Source organism: Electrona antarctica, assembly GCF_951216825.1.
Source record: "Electrona antarctica genome assembly, chromosome: 4".
NCBI lineage: Eukaryota > Metazoa > Chordata > Actinopteri > Myctophiformes > Myctophidae > Electrona > Electrona antarctica.
The window spans coordinates 15,842,704-15,868,649 of NC_136809.1; the positions used below are offsets into that span (position 1 = coordinate 15,842,704).

Here is a 25,946-nt window from a genome sequence, read left to right on the forward strand (position 1 = left end):
GGCAAAACTGGCCTCTATAGTTTCAGGGAAATAAAGTTCATGTTTATTGGAAGTGCAATTGATGTACTCATTTATCATTTCAAATTATGTTAAATATATGTCGTAAAACTGTAATATGATAAAAGGAGAGGCTTGTGTAAATAATATTTTCCATTTGGTTAGTCTTTTATTTGTACTCAGCAAATGGGCTTGCCACAACAAAATAAATTGAATCTGCTGGATGTGATTCTCATTTCAAAATGTAATGCCAGACTGTTATTTTGCCAATATCTTGAAATGTTATGTTACTGACTTATCTTCATGAATGTCCCTAGTATAGACCAATAATTTGTTTACAAATAACATGCAACTGTGGAAGACGCATGGAAAATGAAGCCTGATTATGGGTCCATTGGGTTCCATTTGTACATTCTAAGACTAAGAGTGAAATTAGCATTGATAATTTGACAGTTTCGATTAGACCCCTTTTGGGCCTGATGAATGAAAACCAAAACAAAACTGAAGAAGTGGGTTTTCAGACTACGGGGGAAGATTGGGAGTGACAATATGCAGTGTCTGACTAATTTGAAATCTGACAGCAATTCAGACAATAAACAGCAGCATAATGTTTCCTTACTAGATCTTTATTTTTCCACTGTTGCTTCATGTCACAATCATATGTATGAATATGAATATTAAAAATGTATGGATAAAAAGTAGTTAATTGAATTATGTGGATATTAATCCGTCAGACAGTACTGATAAAGAAAAAGCTATTAACTGCTGTCAGAGCATGGCTTAGTGGACATCCTTCCAAGATCCTGTAACAAACTAAACTCCACTATTCACTACCAATCATTTCAGATAAAGTACCATATCATATGACATATGCCGTGCTCTAAGAGTCAATTTAGGGAGCAATCATTTCAGCTTTAGTATACTTTTATACATAAACTCAGGAAACTCAAGGATGACATTTGACAAAGACTTTGCTTGGCATTAAACAGTATAAGACATACATCCCACTGCTCCTTACACATTAGCAAGTGCAACACTAAACTACAATAATACATTATATGATGACACATAAGCTCTCACGCACGCATGCATGCACGCACACAAACAGAAACAGTAAAAACAAATCATTAATATTACGAATGCTCATGCAGAATATTATATATTTTTGTACAATGCTATCATAAATATTGCTCCAAAAAGCATTTAACATTCATGTGCTAAAGAAACCTCACTGTTGCTTTTCACGACTCAAATAAAAAATATCAAAAGTAGCAGATCTACAAGCTCAAAGCGTGTCGCTTCACACTGTGTTTCGAGCTTGCGGATCTGCTACTTTTGATACTTTTGTGTGACTGATTGATTGATTTATTGAAAATTGCATTAACAGATTGCAGAATGGGTACAGTTCAAGGAAGGTACAGGTCAATACAAAAACTGCTAATAAGGATAAAACCAGAAAAAGCACTAAGACTTGTTTACATCAGCGTCCTCCATTTTCAATTCATCAAAACATTTAAAGACATACAAATATTCACATATATGCAATACAAAATCATCATAAACACGGTGTAGTACTATGATCAAGTAGGGCATTCATTTAAGAAGAAATCACACCCGTGTGAACTGAGTGGTGTAAGGTCTTATATAGACTGATCAGCTGTGGTCTGACGTAATGTCTGACGTAATGAAATCACACCCGTGTGACCATAGCAACCATGCTCATTTTTTGGTACGAACAGACAGACAGACAAACAGACAGACACGTAAACTAACAAAGCCAGTTGTAGGAGTGGTTTACACCACTCAAAAAAACAAATACTTTGAATATGGAGAAAGGAGGTTTCTGCCCGACAGCGACGATATGCTCTTTGAAATATAGGAAGTATAAAGCCAATAATCATGCCTCACAGAGCGACACTGTTGGGGATTCGATCAGGGGAGAGATAGTCGAAGGGCATCCTCTTTCCCTCATTCCTTTGTGTGATGCCACAGCTGATCTCTGCTAGCTCCTTCCTGAAGGTGTCCATGGCCTGCTTCACTGGCTTCTCTATGAAGTGCTCATCAGGGTACATGCCTAGATACAGCTGACGGGGGGGGGGGGGGGGGACACAAATTGACCTTATTTTAGGCCAAATTGACCTTATTTTCAAACCTTTTCACTCCAAGGACCCCCAAATCAATCGATATTTTACCACGGACCCGGACCCCATCTAAAAATGTTTTTTGCCAGGTACCCAGCCAAAAGAGAAGATTTGTGTAAAAATAAAAAAAATAATCAAAATGATTATATACTGCTGCTTTTCAATAACTACTTTTACTGGGGAGCAGTGGGGACCCAAGGACCCCTGGGGGTCCCCGGACCCCACTTTGAGAACCACCATATTACTGTTACATCATACCCGTATACTTTGTCCATTTGTGCGCTCTCAGAGTTATAGGGGCCCTTGAAATTAAAACGTTTGAGAACCACTGCACACTAAACGGAACAGCTAGCCTTAATTAGTAACATCGGTGTATACCTATAGGAACCTAGGAAGTGTTATTTCCAAAATGACGTATGTGCATATAGCCTATACATACTGTACACTATGCCCTACAAAGCATAAGTAAACTACAAATTTGTTTTAGCTGATAAATGGGTTTAAAAGTGTTTCAACTGGTCAGCCAAAAAAGATATTGGCATATCAGTGACATTACAATAAATTGTATATCCGTTTTTGAGGTAAATGGTGCATTTTTATAGTATAGTGCCTTTATCCAAGGCGCTTTAGATAGATTGTGCATTACATTCACCCATTCACACACACATTCATACACCGATGACAGAGGAAACCATGCAAGGCACCAACCTGCACATCAGGAGTAATTAGGGGTTCAGTGTCTTGCTTCGTCACTAGCCCGGTTTCGAACTTTCAACCTCACGGTTCCCATCCGGCCACTCTACCCCTGAGCCACCACCGCCCCCACGAGGTGATTGTTTATCCCCCAAAATCACGAAGGCTAATTTGACCTTTGGGATATACCTCGTCGTCCTGGTGCTGGGTGAGGGCCCAGATGGCTCCCAGGTGCCAGCTGGAGCGCCCGCGGTCCGGCAGGCTGGCCATGATTAGCTGCACGTCTGCCACCCCCTTCTTCACGGGAGGGGGCTTCCGCATGGTGGAGGGGGAGTTGGGGATCCAGGAGCACCAGTCATACTGAAGCACACACACACAGTGGTGTAAACTAAAGTAACTAAGTGCATTTAGTCAAGTACTGACTTGCTTTAGTCAAGTACTTGCCCAAATGTGATGACCTCATCTGTCATTTGTGATGACGGCTATGGCCGTTTTTAGCCCAAGGAGTGCTTTTCGTGCAAAACGAATACTTGGAATGGATTCAGAATCATGAAACCCCCCTGGTTTGACACATCACTTGCTACACTACTTAAAGTATAATGAAATTTAACTGATAACTATGTCCAAGCTACTGATTTGGAAGAGTTATCATACCAAAATATAAACTAGAGACATTTTACGGTCACCTTAGGTGGTACCAATTCATGAAAATATCAGTGTTGGCACCCTGCACTACGTGTTGTGAATTTGTTGATTGTAGATCAATTATTTTTGCTTAGACTCTGCTGGTGAACCTGTAGAGCCAAAAGTAGATAGACGGAGAACACTTGGACAGACTTAGAGAAACTCAGATCAACATAGACAAAGTTAGATTAGTAGTAGTGCCAGTTTATTCATAATAGTGCAGAGTATAATACAGCATTTCAGAGGAGCAGAGCCTTCGGCTGCATGGAAGAAGCCTCAATCTCCAGGGCCTATTATATTGCTGTATCCACCCTTCTTGCCCGTCCTGTCCTACCGTAGTTCATTGTTTTTGCCAATCTGCTCTATTCCCTGCCAATCTCCGTCTTGTCCGCTCGTCCATTCGTTGTTTTCCCCAATCTTTGGCATGGCCACTACTATTTCTTGGCCAGTGTCATATGGTGTGTGTATTGCAGGAAACTTCCCTGCACTGCCCTGGGATAGTTACAGCAGGTCTCTTCGACCTGGCTGTACTATCATCTTGGGTTGGACCAGTACACACCCCCGACATAGCTGTATTGCTGAGATTTATGTCTCTCCAGATGTCTACAGCTGGCTCAATGTTTCTGTATCTTCCCTTCTGTGTGTGCTTTTCCCTTCTAATGCCGTCCATGTCTGCTTCCCTGCTCGTAGCGTGCTCGTGGTTCGTGCGTGAGTTCTTACATGTCGCCCGCACTCGTATCCTTGCTCATGCTGCTGGCCGTGTGAGTTGGCCCATGTGACACCTAGGCCTTCAGTATCTCCAGTTATTATGCAACTGTTCAGCCTGTACTCAGAGATGAGCTACACAGCTCAGTACTTTTAAGTGTTGTCAGGTAGGGGCTCATATATTTCAGAGAATTATCTTTTCGCCCCCACAAACCAAAACATAACTGTTCTTAATCTGATCATTACCATTCATGCAGTCCAACTAATGTAACATTTATGTATGTCAGAATATTGACCGGTGGGTAATGAGCAGATAGGATTTCTGCTTTCTCACCTGTCCAGAGTTGATGGCTGAGTGCTGGGCTGACGCTGTGAAGATGACCACTGTCACATACTCTGTGAGCTCCTCGCGTGTCTTCAACCACTTGGGAAACTCTGCACATTGGCAGAAAGAAATGAGAGAAGTGATCTTGCATTGTTGCAAGATTATACAATGGCTGGCCGATTGCCCGGTGCAACTCAGAAATATGTTAAAAAAAGAATGTACGCCATTATGGGCTGTCAAATTAAATTGGTATTAAGAACAAGTAATTCCAAGCACCATCGTTTTCAAAAGTGTGTCAATTTTTAGAGTCAAGGGTCTAGCAAGTGAACCCAAATGCAGAATGGATCAGGCATGGAATCAGGCAGGTGGGCGGACGGACGGACGGACAGACAGACGTGGGTTTGAATATTATGCTGAGCTATCTCATGCAAATCAGTTTCCTACACACGCACGCGCATGCATGCACGCACGCACGCACGCACGCACGCACGCACGCACGCACACACACACACACACACACACACGCACACACACACGCACACACTCACCACAGTAGTGGAAGTCCTGCAGGCCACAGCTGACCACTTCTTTAACAAAGGCCTGTATCTCCTGGTCTCCCTGCACCATTTCATCAGTGCAGTAGTAGATGTTCACCACAGCTGACACAAAGCTGCAAGGAGACGACACATTCTCTAGAACAGCTTCTCAAACATTTTCATGTCAAGGTCAAGGACCACCAAAATGATATGTATTTCAGACCCCCATGTGAATCGATGTTGTGCCAAGGAGCCCGGCCATGAAAGAATATTTGAGTTAAAATATATTTTTTAATTATTCCAAATTCTTCACAAAATCTTTTGAAAATAGTCGATCTACAAACTCACAACTGTGTAATCACTCATGCATAAGTTTTGGTCACAGACAAACTAATTTACACGCATGCACCGCATCGAATGAACAGACACATGCGGGCACACGCACGCACGCACGCACACACACACACACACACACACACTTAATCAAATCTTGCCCTTGAGTGCGAGTGTAGCAGTGGAGAGAGGAGACATGAGGAATGGCAGGAAAGGAGAGCCTCCCAGTGCCATGTAGAGCCTAGCTCCAAAACGCCACTTATCACAGCAATGTGTTTCTACTTTTCTAATCTGCATCATTTATTATGGGCAGAACCCGAGTAGCAGGACCCTGGCCAGGGTCAATATTATGTCTTGGCACGTCCACGCATTATTGAAAAGAACATAGGTGGTCCTGAATGTGCATGCACACACACACACACACACACACGCATGCATGCACACACACACACACACACACACACACACACACACACACACGCTTATGCACGCATAAGAAATGAATGTAGAAAAGCACGCAATCACAAAAAAAAACTCATTACACAGTATTGGAAATTGGTAAAGTAAAGTACAAATACCTCAAAATTGTACTTAAGTACAGTACTTGAGTAAATGTACTTTGACACCACTGCACACCTCTTAATGGCGTCCCACACTCTGTATCCGTCGTCTCTGTAGAAGTAGTTGGGCAGCTCCGTCGTGTCGTCCATGCCACTCGCTTTGATGGCGTCGGGGAAGCACAGCGACCTAAATGATAATGATGTCATTCCCTTCCGGATCAGTTCAACATGGCCGCCTCCCCCAGTGCCATTGGCCTGGATGAGAAATCAGGAGGATGTCAATGTGATTCAATATTTCACTCATAGTTCCTTCCAACAAACGTTTTTATTTCAAGGACCCCCAAATAAATATGTATTATTATAAACTTGGAAAGCATCTGTATGTCATTTTAGATTTTAGCGTCGGCTATTCAAAAATAGTCGATATATTTTGTGCAAGTTTAAATTCTGGCCTAATGGTTGTGGTAGACGAAAAGCCATGCAATGGGTCAACAAATATCAGTAGGAGTATCACATGGAGTTCATGAAGGTTTCCCATAAATTCAGCCAGTAGAACCCTGATGCCAGCGAAGCTAAAAAGAATCAATTGACAAACGAAGACAACCAAAAATATTAAATAATTATTTCTCGTCGTCTCAGAGACATTATGTCTTTAATTCATATTTTTCGCACCTTGTCAAAAATGCCACCCTCACCGATGAGCTGCTCTCTGGCCTTGGTATTGATGGCAATGGTGAAACGAAAGTGTGGGATCAGTAGCTAGAAGAAGGCAATCAATCAATCAATCAATAAATCAAGTAATCAAGCAAGCAAATATCTATGCAGAATGAGATGAATCCAAGGGGAGCATCATTACTTTGTAGATAGGGTGGACCGCAGGAAGCTGTCTGTACAGGGCAATAGCAAACACCTCAGAGATGAGGTGGGTCCTCAGCAGGTGAGTGACGTTCTGGTGGACCTGGAAGTCGGCCGAGCGGACCCACATCTTGGCCAGCAGCCAGTCATACTGAGCATCGCTGGGCAGGAAGATGGGATTGCCCTCCCCTGGAGTTTGTCCCAGCTGAGGACAGGGGAGAGGGATACAATGGGGGAGAAAATGAAAATAGAACATAATAACATCTTTGTTTTTGTCTCTGTTATTTATGTATTTATGTAATATTTTATTTGACGTCATGGACATCATAATCAACAGTACAGATGCATTGCTTGAGTATTAATTGTCCACACAAGGCTTTTCTAAATAACTCTATCAAAAAACCCTAATCAAATGCGGGGATCACTATATTCAAAATCATACACAATACATAAACTGGATGTATCATCTCGTTTTTTAGGGAGTCCTTATCGCAAATATACCAAGAGTACAAGACAGAACAATGACAACATAACAAAAACTCTCTCCTGTAACAACAGGCCGCTCCCACCCATGATCATCCACAAAATGACAAATTTCATAAATTAATATATCAACATAAACTAAATGAACAAAAACTACAGACGTATACTGTACATGCACATACAGAATACGAATACACAGACACAGAACACAAACATGCACATGCACCTTAGAAATTAAATTACAGTGTTTGACAGATTATAGAAGAGAGTTAGAGAAAACAAATAGAGGCATTTGGAAGCAGGAGTAGGATATTTGAAGATGAGTAAGGATAGATGCTCTAAACAAGATATTAAAGGAGTTAATATTGCAGTCACTCCCATCTCCCGTTGTGATTGCAAAATATTGCTGCTATAAAGGTTTATACCCTGGCTTGAACTGTTTAACACAATGCTGTAATCCACTCCAACTGTATATATTTTCCCCATTTTCTTAAACTGTTTTTATTATATTTTGACACTTGTTTTGGCAATGTAAACATATCTTTTCTCATGCCAATAAAGCTCCTTTGAATCAAAAAAATTGAAATAATAGATCAGAGAACTGGGAAGATTGTTGCAATCGGCTGATGCTTGATCATCATCATCATCATACTATCATCATCATCATCATCATCATCATCATCATCATCATACTATAATCATACTATAATCATACTATAATTCTGACAATGTCTGAATGTGTGTGTGTCTGTCTGTCTGTCAGAAACAACGCCGTATCTCCTCATTGCCTGCACCAATCACTCCCACTTTTCAGGCATTGACCATAATAATATGGAGGTCTTAACGAAGCCCTTTTTTCGATTTTACACATTAAGGATTAATAATGAATTTATTAGTGAATTAAAAATGCGAAAACGCGCATCTCCTCATTGCCTGCACCAATCACTCCCACTTTTCACACAGGCATTGACCATAATAATATGGAGGTCTTAACAAAGCCCTTTTTTCGATTTTACACATTAATGATTAATAATGAATTTATTAGTGAATAAACATTTTTTGTTTTTTAAAGAAAATATTCATTAGAAATAAGTAATTAAAAAAAGTCCCCCTCAGGCAGAAATGCTAAACCTTTTAAATGAACCCTTACATTAAAGAAAAATTAGGAAATAGATGTGGCACTGGCAGTGCAGCTGCCCCAGAAATGCCATGCTAAGAATACCATGCAGTGAGTGACGTATAGCACCCACCTGTATGGCCAGGGGCATCATGTTGTTCTGAGTGTTCTTGTAGAGCAGACAGATGGGAGCTGACAGGTACTGCTGGGTGTCTGGGTCTGTGCTGTTTGGACTGATGTCTTCTAATTGCTCATAGTCTGCTATGTAGATGTTACCTGCCTGAAAACACACTTTAAACAGTTTGTGTGTGTTGTAAAATGATCTGTCGGGCAGAAACCTCTTACCGGTATATCCATATTTGAACTATTTGTGATTTTGTTTTTCTCGTAAATGAACGCCCTACTTGATCGTACTACAGTGTCGCACAAAAGCATCAAAGGTAGTAGATCTGACATCGCTTCGCGGGTTTGAGTCCCGTTCCTGACAAACTTCGCTGCATGTCTCTCCCCATCTCTCTCGAAGCTCGAAACATGGCTCGAGCCGCGTTTTGAAATGAACAGTTTCGGACATACTGTATGAGGTTATGAGGTTACCACCCGACAGAGCCGATATGTTTCGAATGACGCCTTATGTGTTATATTATGATCACATCATCACATAACTGTTGAGCAAGTGAATAAATTAAATATGTGCATGCAAAATTGAAACAGTATGTCATCTTCATCCTCATCGCAGGTCATCGGGATTGAATTAGTGCAGCTGCAGTCAATCTAAGTTCAAAAGGGCCTAACAAAGGAGAAATTGGAGTAATGTGTCATAGTGTTTACTTTTTATTGGTCATTAATACCCGATCCTTAAATGTTTCATTAATTTATTTTAGAGTGGCGCGGTCTTTGTAAAATTGTGTTAACTATTACAGGGTTTATGCATATGCAACATATTTGGTTTATTTTCCTGTGTTTTGAAGGTTCCTGGTCTTCAGGAAAGAAGAAATAAAATGTTACTTGCAAATTAACCACAAACACACCCATTTTGCATAAGTCATGTTTATCTGCCTGCCTAACTCTATACCCCTGATGATTCATCCTGCCTTATTGTCTATGTTCATCAGAATACATCAAAATAATGTCTGCCTAAGTCAAACAATTTAGCCTCATAGCATAATGTGTGTGTGTGAGTGTGTGTGTGTGTGTGTGTGTGTGTGTGTGTGTGTGTGTGTGTGTGTGTGTGTGTGTGTGTGTGTGTGTGTGTGTGTGTGTGTGCGTGCGTGCGTGCGTGCGTGCGTGTGTGCGTGAGAAAGAATTACAGATACCTAATGAGAGAAAGATCTGAATAGAGAGTTGAACTGTACCTCGACCTCCTGCTCCAGAGTCGTGTGTCTCTCTAGACATGCAGCCACCATCTCATGGCTGACGGGGAACTTGTCTGGGAGCTTCAGGCATTTCTGGATCATTACTGGGTTGCAACCATTCAGGAACTGGTAGCCAAATAGCAAGTCCTCCTTCCAGTGTTCCATCACATACTCTGCACAACACAACACAACACAGTGTTCCATCACATACTCTGCACAACACAACACAACACAGTGTTCCATCACATACTCTGCACAACACAACACAACACAACACAACACAACACAACACAACACAACACAACACAACACAACACAACACAACACAACACAACACAACACAACACAGTGTTCCATCACATACTCTGCACAACACAACACAGTGTTCCATCACATACTCTGCACAACACAACACAACACAACACAACACAACACAGTGTTCCATCACATACTCTGCACAACACAACACAACACAACACAACACAACACAACACAACACAACACAGTGTTCCATCACATACTCTGCACAACACAACACAACACAACACAACACAACACAACACAACACAACACAGTGTTCCATCACATACTCTGCACAACACAACACAACACAACACAACACAACACAACACAACACAACACAGTGTTCCATCACATACTCTGCACAACACAACACAACACAACACAACACAACACAACACAACACAACACAACACAACACAGTGTTCCATCACATACTCTGCACAACACAACACAACACAGTGTTCCATCACATACTCTGCACAACACAACACAACACAACACAACACAGTGTTCCATCACATACTCTGCACAACACAACACAGTGTTCCATCACATACTCTGCACAACACAACACAACACAGTGTTCCATCACATACTCTGCACAACACAACACAACACAACACAACACAACACAACACAACACAACACAACACAACACAACACAACACAACACAACACAACACAACACAACACAACACAACACAACACAACCCAACACAACACAACACAACACAACACAACCCAACACAACACAACACAACACAACACAACACAACACAGTGTTCCATCACATACTTTGCACAACACAACACAACACAACACAGTGTTCCATCACATACTCTGTACAACACAACACAATGGAACAGATTAGATAGCAAGTCCTCCTTCCAGTGTTCCATCACATACTCTGCACAACACAACACAATGGAACAAGATATCGGTTACAAAAACATACAGCATACAGCAATAACAATTACAATTCAGTCATTTAGCAGACGCTGTGGAATCTGGAAATCCATAATTCTACAATAACGTGTACGTGTATTTATACATGCAGTAGAGTTCATCCTGTTGACTTGACACCTATGGGGTCAAGTCTGTTTATACTGTAGTCTGTGAATTCTGAGTTCCTGAGTCACACCTAGGGCAATTACATGCTAAACAGTAGATCAAAGGGCCACAGTGGTCCCAATTCTACTCTCCAGGGGGGTGGTTACAGGCCAGTCTGGACCAATGTTGTATTCTAACTGTTGATAAGCAAGTTGATTTCTATGTAACTTTGTCAGTTCGGGGCGTCAGCCCATGTGTGGAGCACGTCAGGCCATTCTGGCTGGCTGGCGTGTGTGCTGTATGCTGTATCGCTGAATAAACCAACATGATCGGAACATCTCACTCTGTCTGCTGCCGTGTCTCAATTCTCTTCTGCTCTCCAGTCATTTGTATAGTAGAACTAGAGTATTTGGATGGTATGTACCCAAAATATACCACAACGCTCTTAATCCAGAACGGTTTAAAATCATGATCATAGGAAAACCAATAACCTACCATCAGTCTAAACATTAATACATAATCTGTACATTGAAACTATACAAACTATAGGATGCCAGGTCAACAAATTAACCTGGCATCTGTCTATATACTGGTAACATACTATATATAAATTACATTTTAACCTTTGCATAAGTCTGCAAGGTCGTCAAGGCTGGGGCAAGAGTATTTACCCTGTTGTTTGTTGACTGGAGTTCATGCTTACTCTACTTATTCTGATCTCAAACTTGTACTGTGTCTCTCTGGACCAGAGCATATCTGCTAAATATCTAGACTGAAAAACTGTATAGTAGAAATCTAGAACAGAATTAGCGATTATCGATTAGGTAAATATTCAATTTTGAGATTGAGTTTGAATCTGACCTGACATTGTGTTTTTGATTTTCACAAAGATCTGTTCAAAATCAGTGAAGTCGTCCCAGGAGGACTGGAACGTGTCCATGAACTTGTTCAGCAACAGGTTCTCTATTCTGTATGGAAGAATGGAAGTCGTCATCATCATCATTAAATACGTACAGTTATTCTCAACCTTTTGAATTAACCCCCATTTCTACACTATAACATCCTCAGTGTTCATTTCACTGTGTGCTGTGTGCAAATGGCACATTTACACACTCTCAGAGTTAAAGGTATATTCAGTGATTTCACTTAATTCAAATATCACTTCTTTTTAAGGAGTTCCTCCCTGTCCCCAGTGAGCCCCTGGGGTAAAAAAAACCCTAGTTTCGGTTTGGGTGGCAAAGCCTTCATCCAATCAGGATGAGAGGGGCCTTCCTCCAATCATGATCGAGTGGGGCGGGCCTTGGTGCACGTGCTGTTGGTTTGTTGTACTTCCCCCACTGTAGAGCGTGTGTATATGCACATCTTGTTACCGGGGCGGACCAGGGTTTTTTCCAAATCACCCAAATCACTGAATGCTCCTTTAATAATTTAGACCCCTATGGTGGTCCTCAAACGTGACGTTGAGAAAGTGACTTAACACTTTAAAAATTATTCCAACAATAGTGAGATTGCCACAAATTGTGAGCTTGTAGATGTGCTAACAATTTGACCATTTCTGAAAGTGGTTAAAATGTGTGAAGTTATTCAAGTGGCTGAAGTGGTTCATGAATGGGAAACAAATCACACTTGTGTGAAGTGAGGTGTGCCCAGATTTTTGGGGGTATGTTGATGTATGTTGATTTTCATGTCCATGAAAAATGAAATACATTTATTACAAGATGTATTTATATCAGCAAGAGGCCATTGCTGATTATTTACCCTAAACAAACATTAAAGTCCATAGACTTGGCTGGGATGGGAAATTAATAATTAGGCTCTAAACAAACATTAAAGTCCATAGACTTGGCTGGCCTATGACATAACTCTGTAAAGCCATGCAGTGGAGGGGGCCGGGGGGCCAGCACCCCTCAAATCTTGGATCTTGGACTTTGACATCAGTGATATAAGTCATGTACGATGTCATTTGTTTATGACATATCTGACTGAAATTTGGGCATGGTTCAACCTGATCAGAGCCTCATTAATTTCCATGATAAAATTAAAAGTTAAATATTTCAAAAAGTAACAATATATGGGAAAATGGAGTGGAAGTACTGTATCCATCCAAAGTTTGGTGCTTAGCGTTTTTTGTGAGAATTACAGACAGACAGATCGACGCACGCACGCACACATGCACGCACGCAGAGTGGAGGACCTCAAGCGCCTGAAGAAATTTGGCCTGAGACCACAAACCTTCAGGGATTTTTTTTATTTCTGACACTCTGAGACTGTATGATGCCGAGGAGGTTGGTTCTCACTGTTGAAAACAACACCAGGTGTGAGCTGCATATTCTGGAAGACCTCTACACCCAGCGCCTGCGCCGCCTCAGCAGATCCCTGAGGATCAATAAGAATCCCACCCACACAAAAGCCTGTTCTTGATGTACAAGATCCCCAAAGCCCTTGAAAACAAAACGCCTGTGGTCTCCAAGGCTACCAAAGTCCTAACCAGCAGGCTGCCCCCCCCCCCCAGGCCATCAGAGTATTAAACAAAAGGAAAAGTGTATTGTTCACACATTTTTAAGACTTCCTGTTTTTACTGCTTTTATTGTGTGCTTTTAGGTTGTGTCTTTTTCTATAATGCTTTTTAAGGTATTTATGTTTTTATGTAGTGGAGCTTTTCCAGTTTAAGATTTCCACATGCATATATACCTGCACAGCACATCTAGGTGACAAAACTAAAACTATATGTGAACTAGAAAAAGTGCCCTTCTGGGCACAGGTCTCCACCAGGAGGATAGGAGTGTGTGTGATGTTTGGCAAAATGTTTAGGAGTAATATAAACATGTTTTTTTGTTTGTTTGTTTCTTGCAACAATTGTCTTCGTTTTGTTGAGGAAATACAGAGCCAGATCACTCATAGCATCTCTGAGGATAGAATTCTGGATGAGCAGGACATGTGCAGCATTTTGTACAAAACGGGCTACTCCTGAAAACTTTGGAAGGCAATCTTAGCTAATCAGTGTAGAATCTGAGAAATCCAACAGGCTCGTCTTGATCACATGACTACAGAGATCATGTGTACCGATGTGCGTGAGATTTGGATGAAATCTGTGCGACTAACACAAACAATGTGTTTAGCAGAAATCGGCCTCATGGTGGCGCTATAACCGGCAGATGTGGAGGGATGCAGGGAAAATGTTTTTCCATGGCCTCTAGGGAGTGCGCATACATAAGTTGTCGATGCAGTTATAGGTAAAACAGGAATTGTCCTGTTATAGCGCCACCGTGAGGCTGATTTGGGGAAAAATAGTGGCATGTCGTCCTCGGCCTAGTGGAAATGTGCGTGTATAATTTCATGGAAATTGGACACTGTGTTTGTGATTTGTGGCATTTTGTTTGAAACAGACCAATCATGTGAGTTTTGGAAGCCAATCTTAGCCGGATGGAAGATGGGAAATTGTGCAGATCTGTGTTGATCACATGACTATGGAGATAGTGTATACTGAATTGTGTGATGTATGGATAAAATGTGTACGAGTTATCTACAGAAATGTGTTTTGGCTAAATCGGCCTCATGGTGGCGCTATAACAGGCCATTGAGGAATATTTGGGGCAGAGGTTCGTCGTTGGCATCCAGGGAGTGTGTGTGCACAGTTTGGCATGGATCGGGCCAATGGTGCCAGAGATTAGCTGATAACGGACGGACGGAAGGACGGACGGACGGACGGACGGACGGAAGGAAGGACACACACACACACGGACGGAGTGCAAAACATACTCTCTCCCCATGCCTTCGGCCTGGTGGAGACAATCAGTACAGCAGTACAGTGCAGTGTACAGTTTGGGAGCAGGTATCAATGTAAATGAGTTTGCACAAGCACAATCCATAAGCTGGAATTTCTTTTCTTGCATTTCTGGAAAAGTAATATGATCAACTATAGGCTAAAATGTTAAAGCTTTTTCAAAGGTTTTCCAAAATTGATTTTGTTGTAATCTAGGTAACCTAGGAGTCTACAATAAAAAGTGGCATTGGACCCAAAAATCGGGCATAAGTCGGGCTCCAGTGTCAACAGTGTTCAACGGTGCCAACTTCATGCCAACTATTGTTCTTTGGTCTGTTGTTTCAGTTCAGCTAGCCGTGTGATGAAGGCAGTACATACGCTTTACTGTAGTTCAGTTTGAAGTCCACGCCTTTGTCACTGTCGAACCGGATATCCCGAGGCAGGTCACTGGACTCTTTAGCATCAATGCTCATAGGGAAGCCTGGTTGCCACTCACTCCATCTGGTAGGATTAAAGGAAGAGTTTTGTACCGAACATTGTAACTAAAGTGTTAAAGGAGCACTTCACCAAGTTTCCTGGATATAAGTTTGTTGAAAGTAAACGTGCGTCTTGCCTGTACACTTTTCGCCTCCATTCCAACTCCTCCTGTCGGTGTTGCTTGCCCTGTGTTGTGTTATCGTCCTGTGGCAAACGTGCTAAAACACAGATAACAACGATACTATATCAAACATTCAGACATTCAGTGTATATTTTCCAGAAGGAAATGTATGTATTTCAATCTGTTGGCAGCTGAAAGTAAATCAGCCAGATCTACACAGAAAAGTTTATAAGTCTATAAAGGGGTATTTATTCACACTAAGCACAATAACTATTATTACGTGATGAACAATGCATGGCACCAAACACGCAGTACTCAACATATTAACATATTTATTAAACCAAATCAGTTGAAAGAGTTTATGTTGCGACTATACATTTTAAGGAGGTACAGGTACAGTAAGATATTGTAGGCTATTTGAGGTTGAGATTAGGTTAGTTATAGTTGCAGTATGGACTGTGCCATCCAATTCATACGCATTTCTTTTTTAACAACAATCATAATGTAGATATTGTTATCGTGCTTGGTGTGAACAGCACTAACCTTTTCATTTATTTATTTATTGATTGTGCCAGGGACAGATTATGACTAATGGGAGCCCCGGGGCCAATTCTCTTTCTTAGCTTTTAACCTGAATGTTGATTTATTTTAGGCGCTATCTCCCCTCTCCTTCAAGAGGCCTTATCTTTCGCCAGGCCACAGTTGCAAATAAGAAACAGTTCTGATAAAGGTTACCGTATATCAAAAATACACATGCGGTAGTAGGTTACGTCATGGACATACAATAACAGTCAGGTATGCAGACATGACTAAACGACTACCTCGTCCATCACGGAGAACTACTTCCTTGTCGCCCACCAGCCAGCGGAAGCAGGGAAACTCCACGCACACCTCAGCCGGGGTCTTCACCGTGATGTACATGCAGTACCAGTCATCCTGCACCCAGTACTTCTTCTTCTCAATCTTCACCATCTCAATGTCACCCAGGTTCTCCGGTACGATCACGTCATACGAGTCCACCTGCGCACAGGCATAAATTGGCCAAAAGGTATATAAAGAAAAGCTGAGTTTCATACATTTTTAACTTAAATTCTTAATTGTGATGTGTTTTGTTTTGTTTTTCTATCGCAACCAGGCCCGAACGGCCACCCAGCTAGCAAATCATGCCAGAAAGCTTAAAGATCCCCCAATTTTTTTCCGGTGCATCTACCTGTCGGTCTATCTGTTTGTGAGCAGCTAATCTCTGGCACTGCTGCACCGATCAGTACGCACACAGTAGGCCAAAGACAAAACCTCCAAACCAAATGTTTCAAATCTTCCTCATGGTGTCGCTTGTAGTGGTATCCTACTATAAATGCACCACGTCTCTGTGTGCGTGTGTGCGTGTGTGCGTGCGTGCGTGCGTGCGTGCGTGCGTGCGTGCGTGCGTGCGTGCGTGCGTGCGTGCGTGCGTGTGTGTGTGTGTGATACCACAGAGATCTCCGTATACAGTTTGGGCACAAAAGGGACACAGACAGATAGTTAAAAATGGTGCTATGACAAGTTGACAACAGATAAAGTTGCATCGTTCCCAAGTAGGCCAGAGGCCGCCGGGCACGTACAGGTCTAGTCTAACTACAAGTAAGACGCCTGAACGCGGGAAGCGAAGGCAGATGTTGTGGCAGTCTGACACACACACACACACACACACACACACACACACACACACACACACACACACACACACACACACACACACACACACACACACACACACACACACAGACCTTTTTTTTCTCTTTTTTTAAAGTTTTCTACTGTGTGTGTGTGTGTGTGTGTGTGTGTGTGTGTGTGTGTGTGTGTGTGTGTGTGTGTGTGTGTGTGTGTGTGTGTGTGTGTGTGTGTGTGTCTGTGTGTGTGTGTGTGTGTGTGTGTGGTACAAAAATTGTTCTTTCCTACTTTCCAGGACTGGATGGTGAATCAATGAGATGGTCTAAATGTGTTGACAATTTAATGAATATCTTCCTTTCCCAGTGTGCATGGCATGGTTAATATGGCGATATTGACTAACTCACTAAAAACTTAGAATAACTCGTCTAGGAAGAGTGTTGTGATACAATGCAATTACAGGAGGAAGGACAAAGGGAAAAATGAGTATCTATAGACATTACACCGACAAGGTAAGAACCCACTCACTCCCACACGATCTCATACATTATTGAAATATTTGTATTGAAAGGAGGATAGTGCACTAGTTTGATGAAATACAGTGTCAAGATGCAATAATGTGTAACCTGTCAATGTAGTTAATAACCATAAGAGAGGGAGTTAACCAGAAATCAGACTGTGAAAGATTGTGATCAACTGTGATCAAGATAGATCTTAAAAAAAAAAAAAAATCATAATTATGTATTATCATCGGGGGAAAAGTATAGAACAAATGTTTTAGAATAGGGTGCAGTGTGCTGTTTTGTTTTTTCCAGCTCTGAAATCCAATAAATTAAGAGAAACATATCAGGAGATGTGTTTAAACAAGGGAAAAAACAAACAAGCAAATGAAGACAGCCGGAGAAAGCACTAAAAGGATTTGGGTTTGTATGATGGGTAAATATACACACATACATTGACGTCAGTCTAGTGTTATATGAATTACAATTTAGGCATTTAGCAGACGCTCTTAATCCAGAGCGACTTACATTAAGCAATAACAAAAAGCATGGCATACATCACATGTATAAAAAGTAGTTATCATGAATCATGCGTAAACTAAGAACGTAACATTGGAGTATCTATGTAAACTATACATACTATACTATATAATATATTATACATGTGTACTATAAAGTGCTATGACTACATAAAGTGCAATTCTAGAGCTGTCTACATAACAAGCTGAAGCTGAAGACAATTAATGTAAAATACTAATAATAATAATAATAATATTGAAATGAATTTTGTATAACTACTTTTTTAACCACGGTGGAAATAATTCAAGTGAACAAAATTACCTGCAAGTTGTTCTCCCTCTAAGAAAACCTGACAGACATATAAATATGTCACATGGGCCAGTGACACCAATGAGAGCCAAGCCACATCATCATGTCCGTCCAGAGACTCCAGACGTCCCTACAAGGCCCACACGCATTCGATCCCCGCAGTCACCCCCCAGTGACAGCGATGGGAGCCGGATAAAGACGAAATACTGGGCCCACCATGGGGAAAAAAGACTAAAATGCCATGCCACAACGTGTGACAGAAACATAAGGAGAGGAGAACATTTGCATGGAGGAAAGAACCACGGAAAAAGACTACACCTGATGCTGGCTTATGAGTGATCGCTCAAGACAAATCGAGGGTCGTAGGTTGGAATTTCCCAATAAGAAGGAAAAGGGTTTTCGCCCCTACCAGCCATCAGAAGTTGTGTGTAATAAAAAGAAAATTATCATGTGGGTGAACATTGAATACACTTAAATGTAAACCTTTCTTACTCTAGGAGATAGTCCATATATAAGTCATCTTTTTGTAGTAAATTTGCAGACAGTATAGTATCTCATGTTCCTTGGTATAAATTAATATTAGGAATTTAATTTACATATTTGAAATGGCGGACTGTAGTGGCAGAAAATACTACACTGCCTGGAGCAAGGCTTCCACCTGTTGATTGTCTGTCAAGATGACCTATTCTTACCCAAGACCCATGTTTGACCATGTCCACTGACCACACCTCAAATGTATTCGTGTTCCTTCACTGTGTATAAAAGAGACTCATGTCTACAGCGAGGGAGGCTTGCATCCGTGCACCTCCCTGGGCTGGTACAGACCACTCCTTGTAATAAACGTGACATTGTTTCAGTCCACTCTCTACCTCGATTATTTCTTAAAGTCTCTGTTAGGAGTATTAAGTTTCCACAACAACAGCTGCGCCCTCTGGCGGGTGGTGTTACTGCATGACAGACAGACAGACAGACAGACAGACAGACAGACAGACAGACAGACAGACAGACAGACAGACAGACAGACAGACAGACAAGGCAGGCTTCCATAGTAATCGCTCATTGCATTCGCAATAAATGCACCACGTCTCTGTCTGCGTGCGTGTGTATGCGTGTTTGTACGGTTGTAATGCACATAACTCGAGAACCAGAACTATGACAATGGGTATTGCATACTACAGAGATCTCCATATACAGTATGGGCACAAAAGGCACACAGACAGATATCGGGTGCTATCACAAGTTATGGGTATTATTAGGTTCCTAAGTTACATCGTTCTCAAGTAGGCCGGTGGCTGATGGGCACGTACAGGTCTAGTCAATGAAATGGCAAGAGAGAGTATTAAAGGAAAATGTAATCTAGCACAGTAAAATGTATTCCAGTATAAATGTCACAAAATGGGTTATGTAAGGCTCCATAATATTGGCAAGCACAAGGGCCTGTTAGGAAATAACAAATGTCGCCATCTCACGAAAGGTGTTATCAAGGGACCAGTGCACAGTTAGATGGACGTCCTGTTTACAGTTAATTAATGATGGGTGGCACGTGCCCAAACTCTAGATGGTGGGAAACAATTGGACAAACAAATCTGGTGCCAGAAAAGTTGTGTAACCAGTAAATGTGGGCACGTACCAAAATCCCCAAGGACCAAGATATGGCCAGAAGGCCATGTCATGGAAAAAGTATGTTGTTATGAACAGGACATGATTTATAGATGTATTGAAAGATGAGGGATAATGACCAGGGTCGGGTATGTCGGGGGAGATGAGCCTCAGACAATCTGTGTCAATGTCCCGCTTTCTGCACTATACAGTATGCCTCTAGACTTATAACCTCTGCATTGCATAAATAAAGCCAATCTTGAGATTCAACATTATTTTGTCTTACGACTATTGTTCTCTGGATGAAGAATAACCACAACACGCTATAACTTGCAGACTTTTTCAAAACACACTTTTAGCTACTACTCCTACAGATGTGGTCCAAATCTCACACACATTGTGGTATACACATATCTCTGTAGTCATGTGATCTATTCTAGACACATCTGTTAGATTTTTCGGATGCCATTCCTATTGGCTTTAAAAGTTGTGCACAAAATGTCACAAATCATGTCGGCATGTCCCATCTGGTGCTTGTTTCTATTATGCTCATTTCATCATGAGTCATGACAGATAATAACTGAGGGATGCACTGATGACATATAGGAATGTGGTTTAAAGCAGGGGTTCTCAAATATTTACATATCAAGGACCCCACATTTTGTGTCAGGGACCACCATTCAAGATTGTGTTGTTAAAATATTTCGAAAATATTCGACAATAATTTCCCCCCATATTCTTGTTTTAGCCAATCTACAAGCTAAATATACAGGGTTAAAGTGGTTTTGATGTTATATGAACACATTTTGCACTCAAGGACCCGTGGGGGTCCCCAGACCCCACTTTGAGAACCACTGGGTTAAAAGACTTTGAAATCTGTAAACATCCATTTATACGTTTTTTTTCCTCCAGTTCAGACTTGAGCAACACATTCCAGACCTGAGGGCTGTGGAATGTGTATGAACATATGCAAACAATTAGCATTGTTGTTTCCTGGTGTTTCCCTGCCTCGAGGTTATACTGAGGTTATACTGTCAGTTCTACTAAACTGAAAAACATGTCAATCCATCATAATGCATGTCCACTGGAGCAATATTGAGGGTTCAGTCCATTCCGATATAATTGGCTCGCAAAACCAATTAGAGCCAATCGGAATGGAATATGAATATGATACATGTTCATATTACTCTATTTTAGAATAGCCAAAGTACAAATAGGGCTATATATAGTTAATGTATGTTTTGTGATTTAAATATGCAAAGTAACGAAAGCTGGAAAGACTTACCGCCCCCCTCTCGAAGGCATTGTGCAGAGGTTTGTCCAGCAGTGTTCTATCGCTGCAGCCCTCTGTGCCGAGCAGTGTTATGTAGATGTAGTCATCAGTTCCTTCAAACCACTGATTCCCTGTAGCAACAGTTACCGTGTAGGAAGGCATGATGCACAAGACACCTTCAGATGATGAGCCTCCAGCACAAAGCTCAACGCCTGACTGACTGAGACTGAATGAACGAGACAAGTCCTCAAACACCAACAAGCAGTTTGTATGGCTGTGCTGCTCCCACCTCCTCGTGTTTCTAATCCAGTGGTGGGAAGAAAAAGTACCTTTACTCAAGTAGCCTACTGTGCTACAAATACGAGGTAGTTTTTTGCTTTACTTGAGTATTTTTCTCTTTTTTCTCTTGGAGTCAAGCCAGTTGTTGACTTAAGCACAATTATACTTCTGTGTGTGTGTGTGTGTGTGTGTGTGTGTGTGTGTGTGTGTGTGTGTGTGTGTGTGTGTGTGTGTGTGTGTGTGTGTGACCCCGAATGCGACCCCAAACAGCTGCAGGGGTCAATGGGTCGTGCTACAAACAGACATTCCGTGCTACAAACAGACAGACAGACAGACAGACATACACATACACACACAGCCCCTTCTTGCATGGGAGCTGTTAGCACCACTCAAAAATAAATACAATATAGTAATTTAGCAGATCTACAAGTGTGGTGTTGTGACCTGGCGGAGACAATGGTTACGTTTCACCCCTGTCTAAAAACGTTACGTGTTTATCATTTGTAGCTAGCCATAAATACTTTTACTTATTGGAAATGATACTGCGAAAAGGGTTTTCACCACTGTTTTTGGACGGCACAACCCCCGTTCTACCGATGCAGGGATATCCTGACATGGAACCTCTTGTCCTCTTCTCAGAGCTAAGTGCGTAGAGTGAGATTCCCAACGGAGCTACAAACAAACCAAAATATTGAAAGTGGAATAGTACTGGCTTAAAACATGCATGCACGCATACCGGCGCTCATGCACATTTGTGCACGCACGCATGGAGATGTGTCCCATGCACATCATTAACCTCAAGCTGCATGAGCACATCCGAATGCACACTGTGCAATGGGTTGGAACCTTAGGTTGGAACACATTCCAGGTGTGTGCACATGCCACCCAGAGGCCACCTCTGCACATGCCTCAGCCTCTGAATTAACCTCATGTCACCACTAAACTAAAGCCTGGTCTTTGTTCCAAAATCTGTGAACCGGTCTGGAGATATAAAATATGTCATGTTGTAGTCAATGATTTGTAGTCATCTGGCAGAAAACCACAAGGCGGTACCTTAAAGCTGCTATAAGCAATAATATGTCAACATTTTAATGACCTTTTTATTTTTTTGGTATTCAGACAGCCAGCAACGCTGCCAAAATAAATATAGTCTCTGTAACACATCTAGGGGCCGCAATCTGCATTCAAAGATGTTCCTAGAAGCTTTGTCATTGGTCGAAAAAAACCTGGTCGCAATGACTAACCAATCAGGAAGCAGACAGGCAAATCATCCAATGACAAAGCTTCTAGGAAAATCTTTGAATGCAGATTGCGGCCCCTAGATGTGCCACAGAGACTAATTATTTTGGGAGCGTTCTTCCCAAACTGGCTATCTGAATACCAAAAAAATAAAAAGTAAAAAGGTCATTAAAATGTTGTCATATTATTGCTTATAGCAGCTTTAAGTCCCCTGCAGGCCTGCACGATTGTAATTTTAGGGCCTACCCAAAAAAATACAATTTCCCCGTAGGACAATAACTGTATACTGACGCTAAAATAGTCTCTGGAAAGTACACTCACATTTATATTTTAAAAATCAGCAAAACTACGCTGCATCAAGGATTTTATTGGATAGGCCTTAAAATTATGATCGTGGGAAGTATTTTGGGTACTTCTGATTCCGCCTTGTGGTTTCCTGCCAGATGACTACAAACTACAACATGACGAAAATTACCATCCGCTCCCGACCAGATCATAAACCCGAAATGGAATGCTGCACAGCCCAGGCTACCTCTGAATAGAGTAGATGTCTGGTCAGTCTGGACAAAGAGGCATGGTTGGATTAATGGGTGATGTCTCTCATTGGCCAGTAGGTGGCAGTGCTTCACATCGCATTAACCCATTTAGACTTGATAAAAAAACGCAGGCCTTCTAAATCCTGACCAAGTTTTCTGAAAACTATCTATGAACACCCCAGACAATTTTTAAGTTGCTTGATTCAGTATTTCGATATTTGATATTCATTTTAGCTGCCTCGCTCCCTTCCTATACAAACCCATTGTAACTCCCTCCAAGCACAGACAGACACAAGTGGTTTCCTCTACTGATTTATTTGAAGGCTTGTGGATCCTCCAAATTCAATAGAGGAAACCACTTGTGTCTGTCTGTGCTTGGAGGGAGTTACAGTGAAAACTCGTTGGCTGCGTGCAAAACAAAGAAGGGAATCTCTTGAGTCTTCAGGTCCTTATAACCTTTCTTATGAGTCTCTTGTGACCGTTCAATGCCCTTGAACAAGGCATCAACCACTACGATGAAATGTGTTCTATGAGCAGGGCCTGGCTGGAAACAAGTTCTTGAGCTTAGCCCAGATACCCTGGGTAAATATGCCCTCATTTCATTTCATTTCATTTCATTTCATTTCTTATAACTTTAAAGTCTCTTTGTGTGACCAAAACCGGAGCTGCTGCACCTTGCTGATTCTAGCTGCTTGTGGCTTGATTGCATACACAAAACTCCTGTGTAGACCAAACGAGACATATGTGGCTTTGACCTTTCAAAATAAAAGCATTACAACAACTTGACACAAAATAAATGAAATAATGTTTTAACATGAATGTGACTTAACTATGAACTTCTTAATTATGAACTTAGACTTTTTAGAAATATAAACAATCATGAACTTATTTTAGCCTTCTTATGAACGTTGTCTTAGAGAAATAAACAAATTATATTACTTGTAGTGGCAACAGTTACACCCATTGTAACTTCAAACTCTATTTTAACCATGATAGATTCATCGAAAACACGTGACCTTTTTACTGGTGACTGATACTTGCAAACATAGTGTTTTTTGACTGGGAGTCATATTTTGACAGCAGCAATGCCTGTCATCATTTCACCCCCCTCCGTATTGAACTATTGGACAGAATTAAGATGTTGATATGAATTTTGTATTCACATTTAGGGCTCCAAATCACACCTAAGAAAGAACACAAAGTGTTTTTTGACTATAGGGAGTCATATTTTGACAGCAGTAACCCTGTCATGATTTCACCCCCCTCTTTATCGAAGTATTGGACAGAATTAAGATGTTGATATTAACTTTGTATTCATCTTTAGGGCCACAAATCATACCCTAGAAAGCACAAGTGTCTATTTCAAACACAAAGTGTTTTTTGCCTGGGAGTCATGTTAGGTAATCAAAGTCCGGCTGGTTGTCACCGTGTTCCTTCTCTCCCTCTACTATCAGACAGTTAAACTGTTGTCTGAAGGCCTCCAGCAGGTAGGGGGTGCTCTCAGCTGTAGTCACAGTCCTTCCCAGCTCGGCAGTCAGTGACGTCACTCCTTTCCCAACAATCCCACAGGGCACAATGTGTTTGAACCAGGTCATATCTGTGTTACAGTTCAGAGCCATGCCGTGAGACGTGATGTAATGACCAGAGTGCATCCGTGTAGCACAACCTATGGCACATATCTTGTTGTCTCTCACCCAGACCCCGACGTGCGGGGGGGATGTCGAGGACTCAATGCCGAATTCCCTGCACAGTTGAATGCCCGTCCTCTCCAGCGCGCCCACGTACCAGCGGACGCTGTTCTGGAAGCAGGCCAGGTCCAGAATGGGGTAGCACACCAGCTGCCCCGGCCCGTGGAACGTTATATTACCGCCACGGTTGGTGTGAACGAACTCGGCACCGAGGAGTTTGAGCCTTCGCTCTTCACTGGGAGTGTAAGAGGCCTGTCTCTGACCGATGGTGTAGACCGGAGGATGTTCGCACAGCAGCATCACGTTCTTCCCTCTGCCCTCCAGGTGCTGTGCGATGTAGGACTGCTGGACCCGGAGAGCACTGGAGTAGGATTTCAGACCCAGACTCACCACCTCCAGTACCGCTCTACTACTCTGCTGCATGTCAGTTACAAACCATTATAATGTTGTGATTGCGAATTCAGTGAGCACGCGCACGCGCACACGCACAAGCACACACACACACACACACACACACACACACACACACACACACACACACACACACACACACAGTACGTAATGTATTCTAATTGTTATCTAATCTATGAGCTGCGTTCGCTTCCCACGTTCGCGCATCTTACATGTATAGAATGTAATGTGAGTGAGTGAATAAGAGAGCGAGCAAGTTTCCCGTTCCTTTTATACAATTCTTGTACATTATGATGTCCATATTTGGCCGCACCCGTGGAGGACGTCATTGTGCCATATTATGACATAGATATCCATACAGTATATAGCCATATATGGGCACTGCAGAAGAAAGAATAATTACACTTGGACTTACTGGACACACACTTATGTTGGAATGATTTGCTATTTG

At 41.8% G+C, this 25,946-nt stretch overlaps 2 protein-coding genes across 2 annotated transcripts; both read right to left on the reverse strand.

Annotated features, from left to right (window-relative positions):
- Positions 1 to 108: 108 nt before the first annotated feature.
- On the reverse strand, positions 109 to 21,579 carry LOC306921534 (polyunsaturated fatty acid 5-lipoxygenase-like). Its single transcript, XM_079498700.1, has 14 exons — positions 21,355 to 21,579; positions 16,317 to 16,515; positions 15,511 to 15,592; positions 15,276 to 15,398; positions 11,996 to 12,102; positions 9,782 to 9,954; positions 8,563 to 8,709; positions 6,831 to 7,034; positions 6,647 to 6,733; positions 6,051 to 6,229; positions 5,094 to 5,215; positions 4,555 to 4,655; positions 3,021 to 3,191; positions 109 to 2,081 (listed from the first exon to the last, which is right to left on the reverse strand). The coding sequence occupies exons 1-14, from the start codon at positions 21,502 to 21,504 to the stop codon at positions 1,902 to 1,904; spliced, it is 2,025 nt and encodes a 674-aa protein (XP_079354826.1). The 5' UTR covers positions 21,505 to 21,579; the 3' UTR covers positions 109 to 1,901.
- A 3,208-nt stretch (positions 21,580 to 24,787) lies between these two features.
- On the reverse strand, positions 24,788 to 25,507 carry LOC306921171 (octanoyl-[acyl-carrier-protein]:protein N-octanoyltransferase LIPT2, mitochondrial-like; the record flags this gene model as incomplete). Its single annotated transcript, XM_079498283.1, has 1 exon — positions 24,788 to 25,507. One exon carries the CDS (start codon positions 25,505 to 25,507, stop codon positions 24,788 to 24,790), a length of 720 nt encoding a protein of 239 aa, XP_079354409.1.
- Positions 25,508 to 25,946: the final 439 nt, after the last annotated feature.

What these genes read in the sequence shown, in the direction of transcription:
- LOC306921534 (XM_079498700.1), bottom strand. Translation starts at nt 21,504, where the DNA reads ATGCCTTCCTACACGGTAACTGTTGCTACAGGGAATCAGTGGTTTGAA. An exon ending in AAACTGAACTACAGTAAAGC is followed by an intron (nt 12,103 to 15,275) that starts GTATGTACTGCC and finishes TCTTCCATACAG; the next exon opens with AATAGAGAACCTGTTGCTGA. An exon ending in GCAGGACTTCCACTACTGTG is followed by an intron (nt 4,656 to 5,093) that starts GTGAGTGTGTGC and finishes GCCAATGTGCAG; the next exon opens with AGTTTCCCAAGTGGTTGAAG.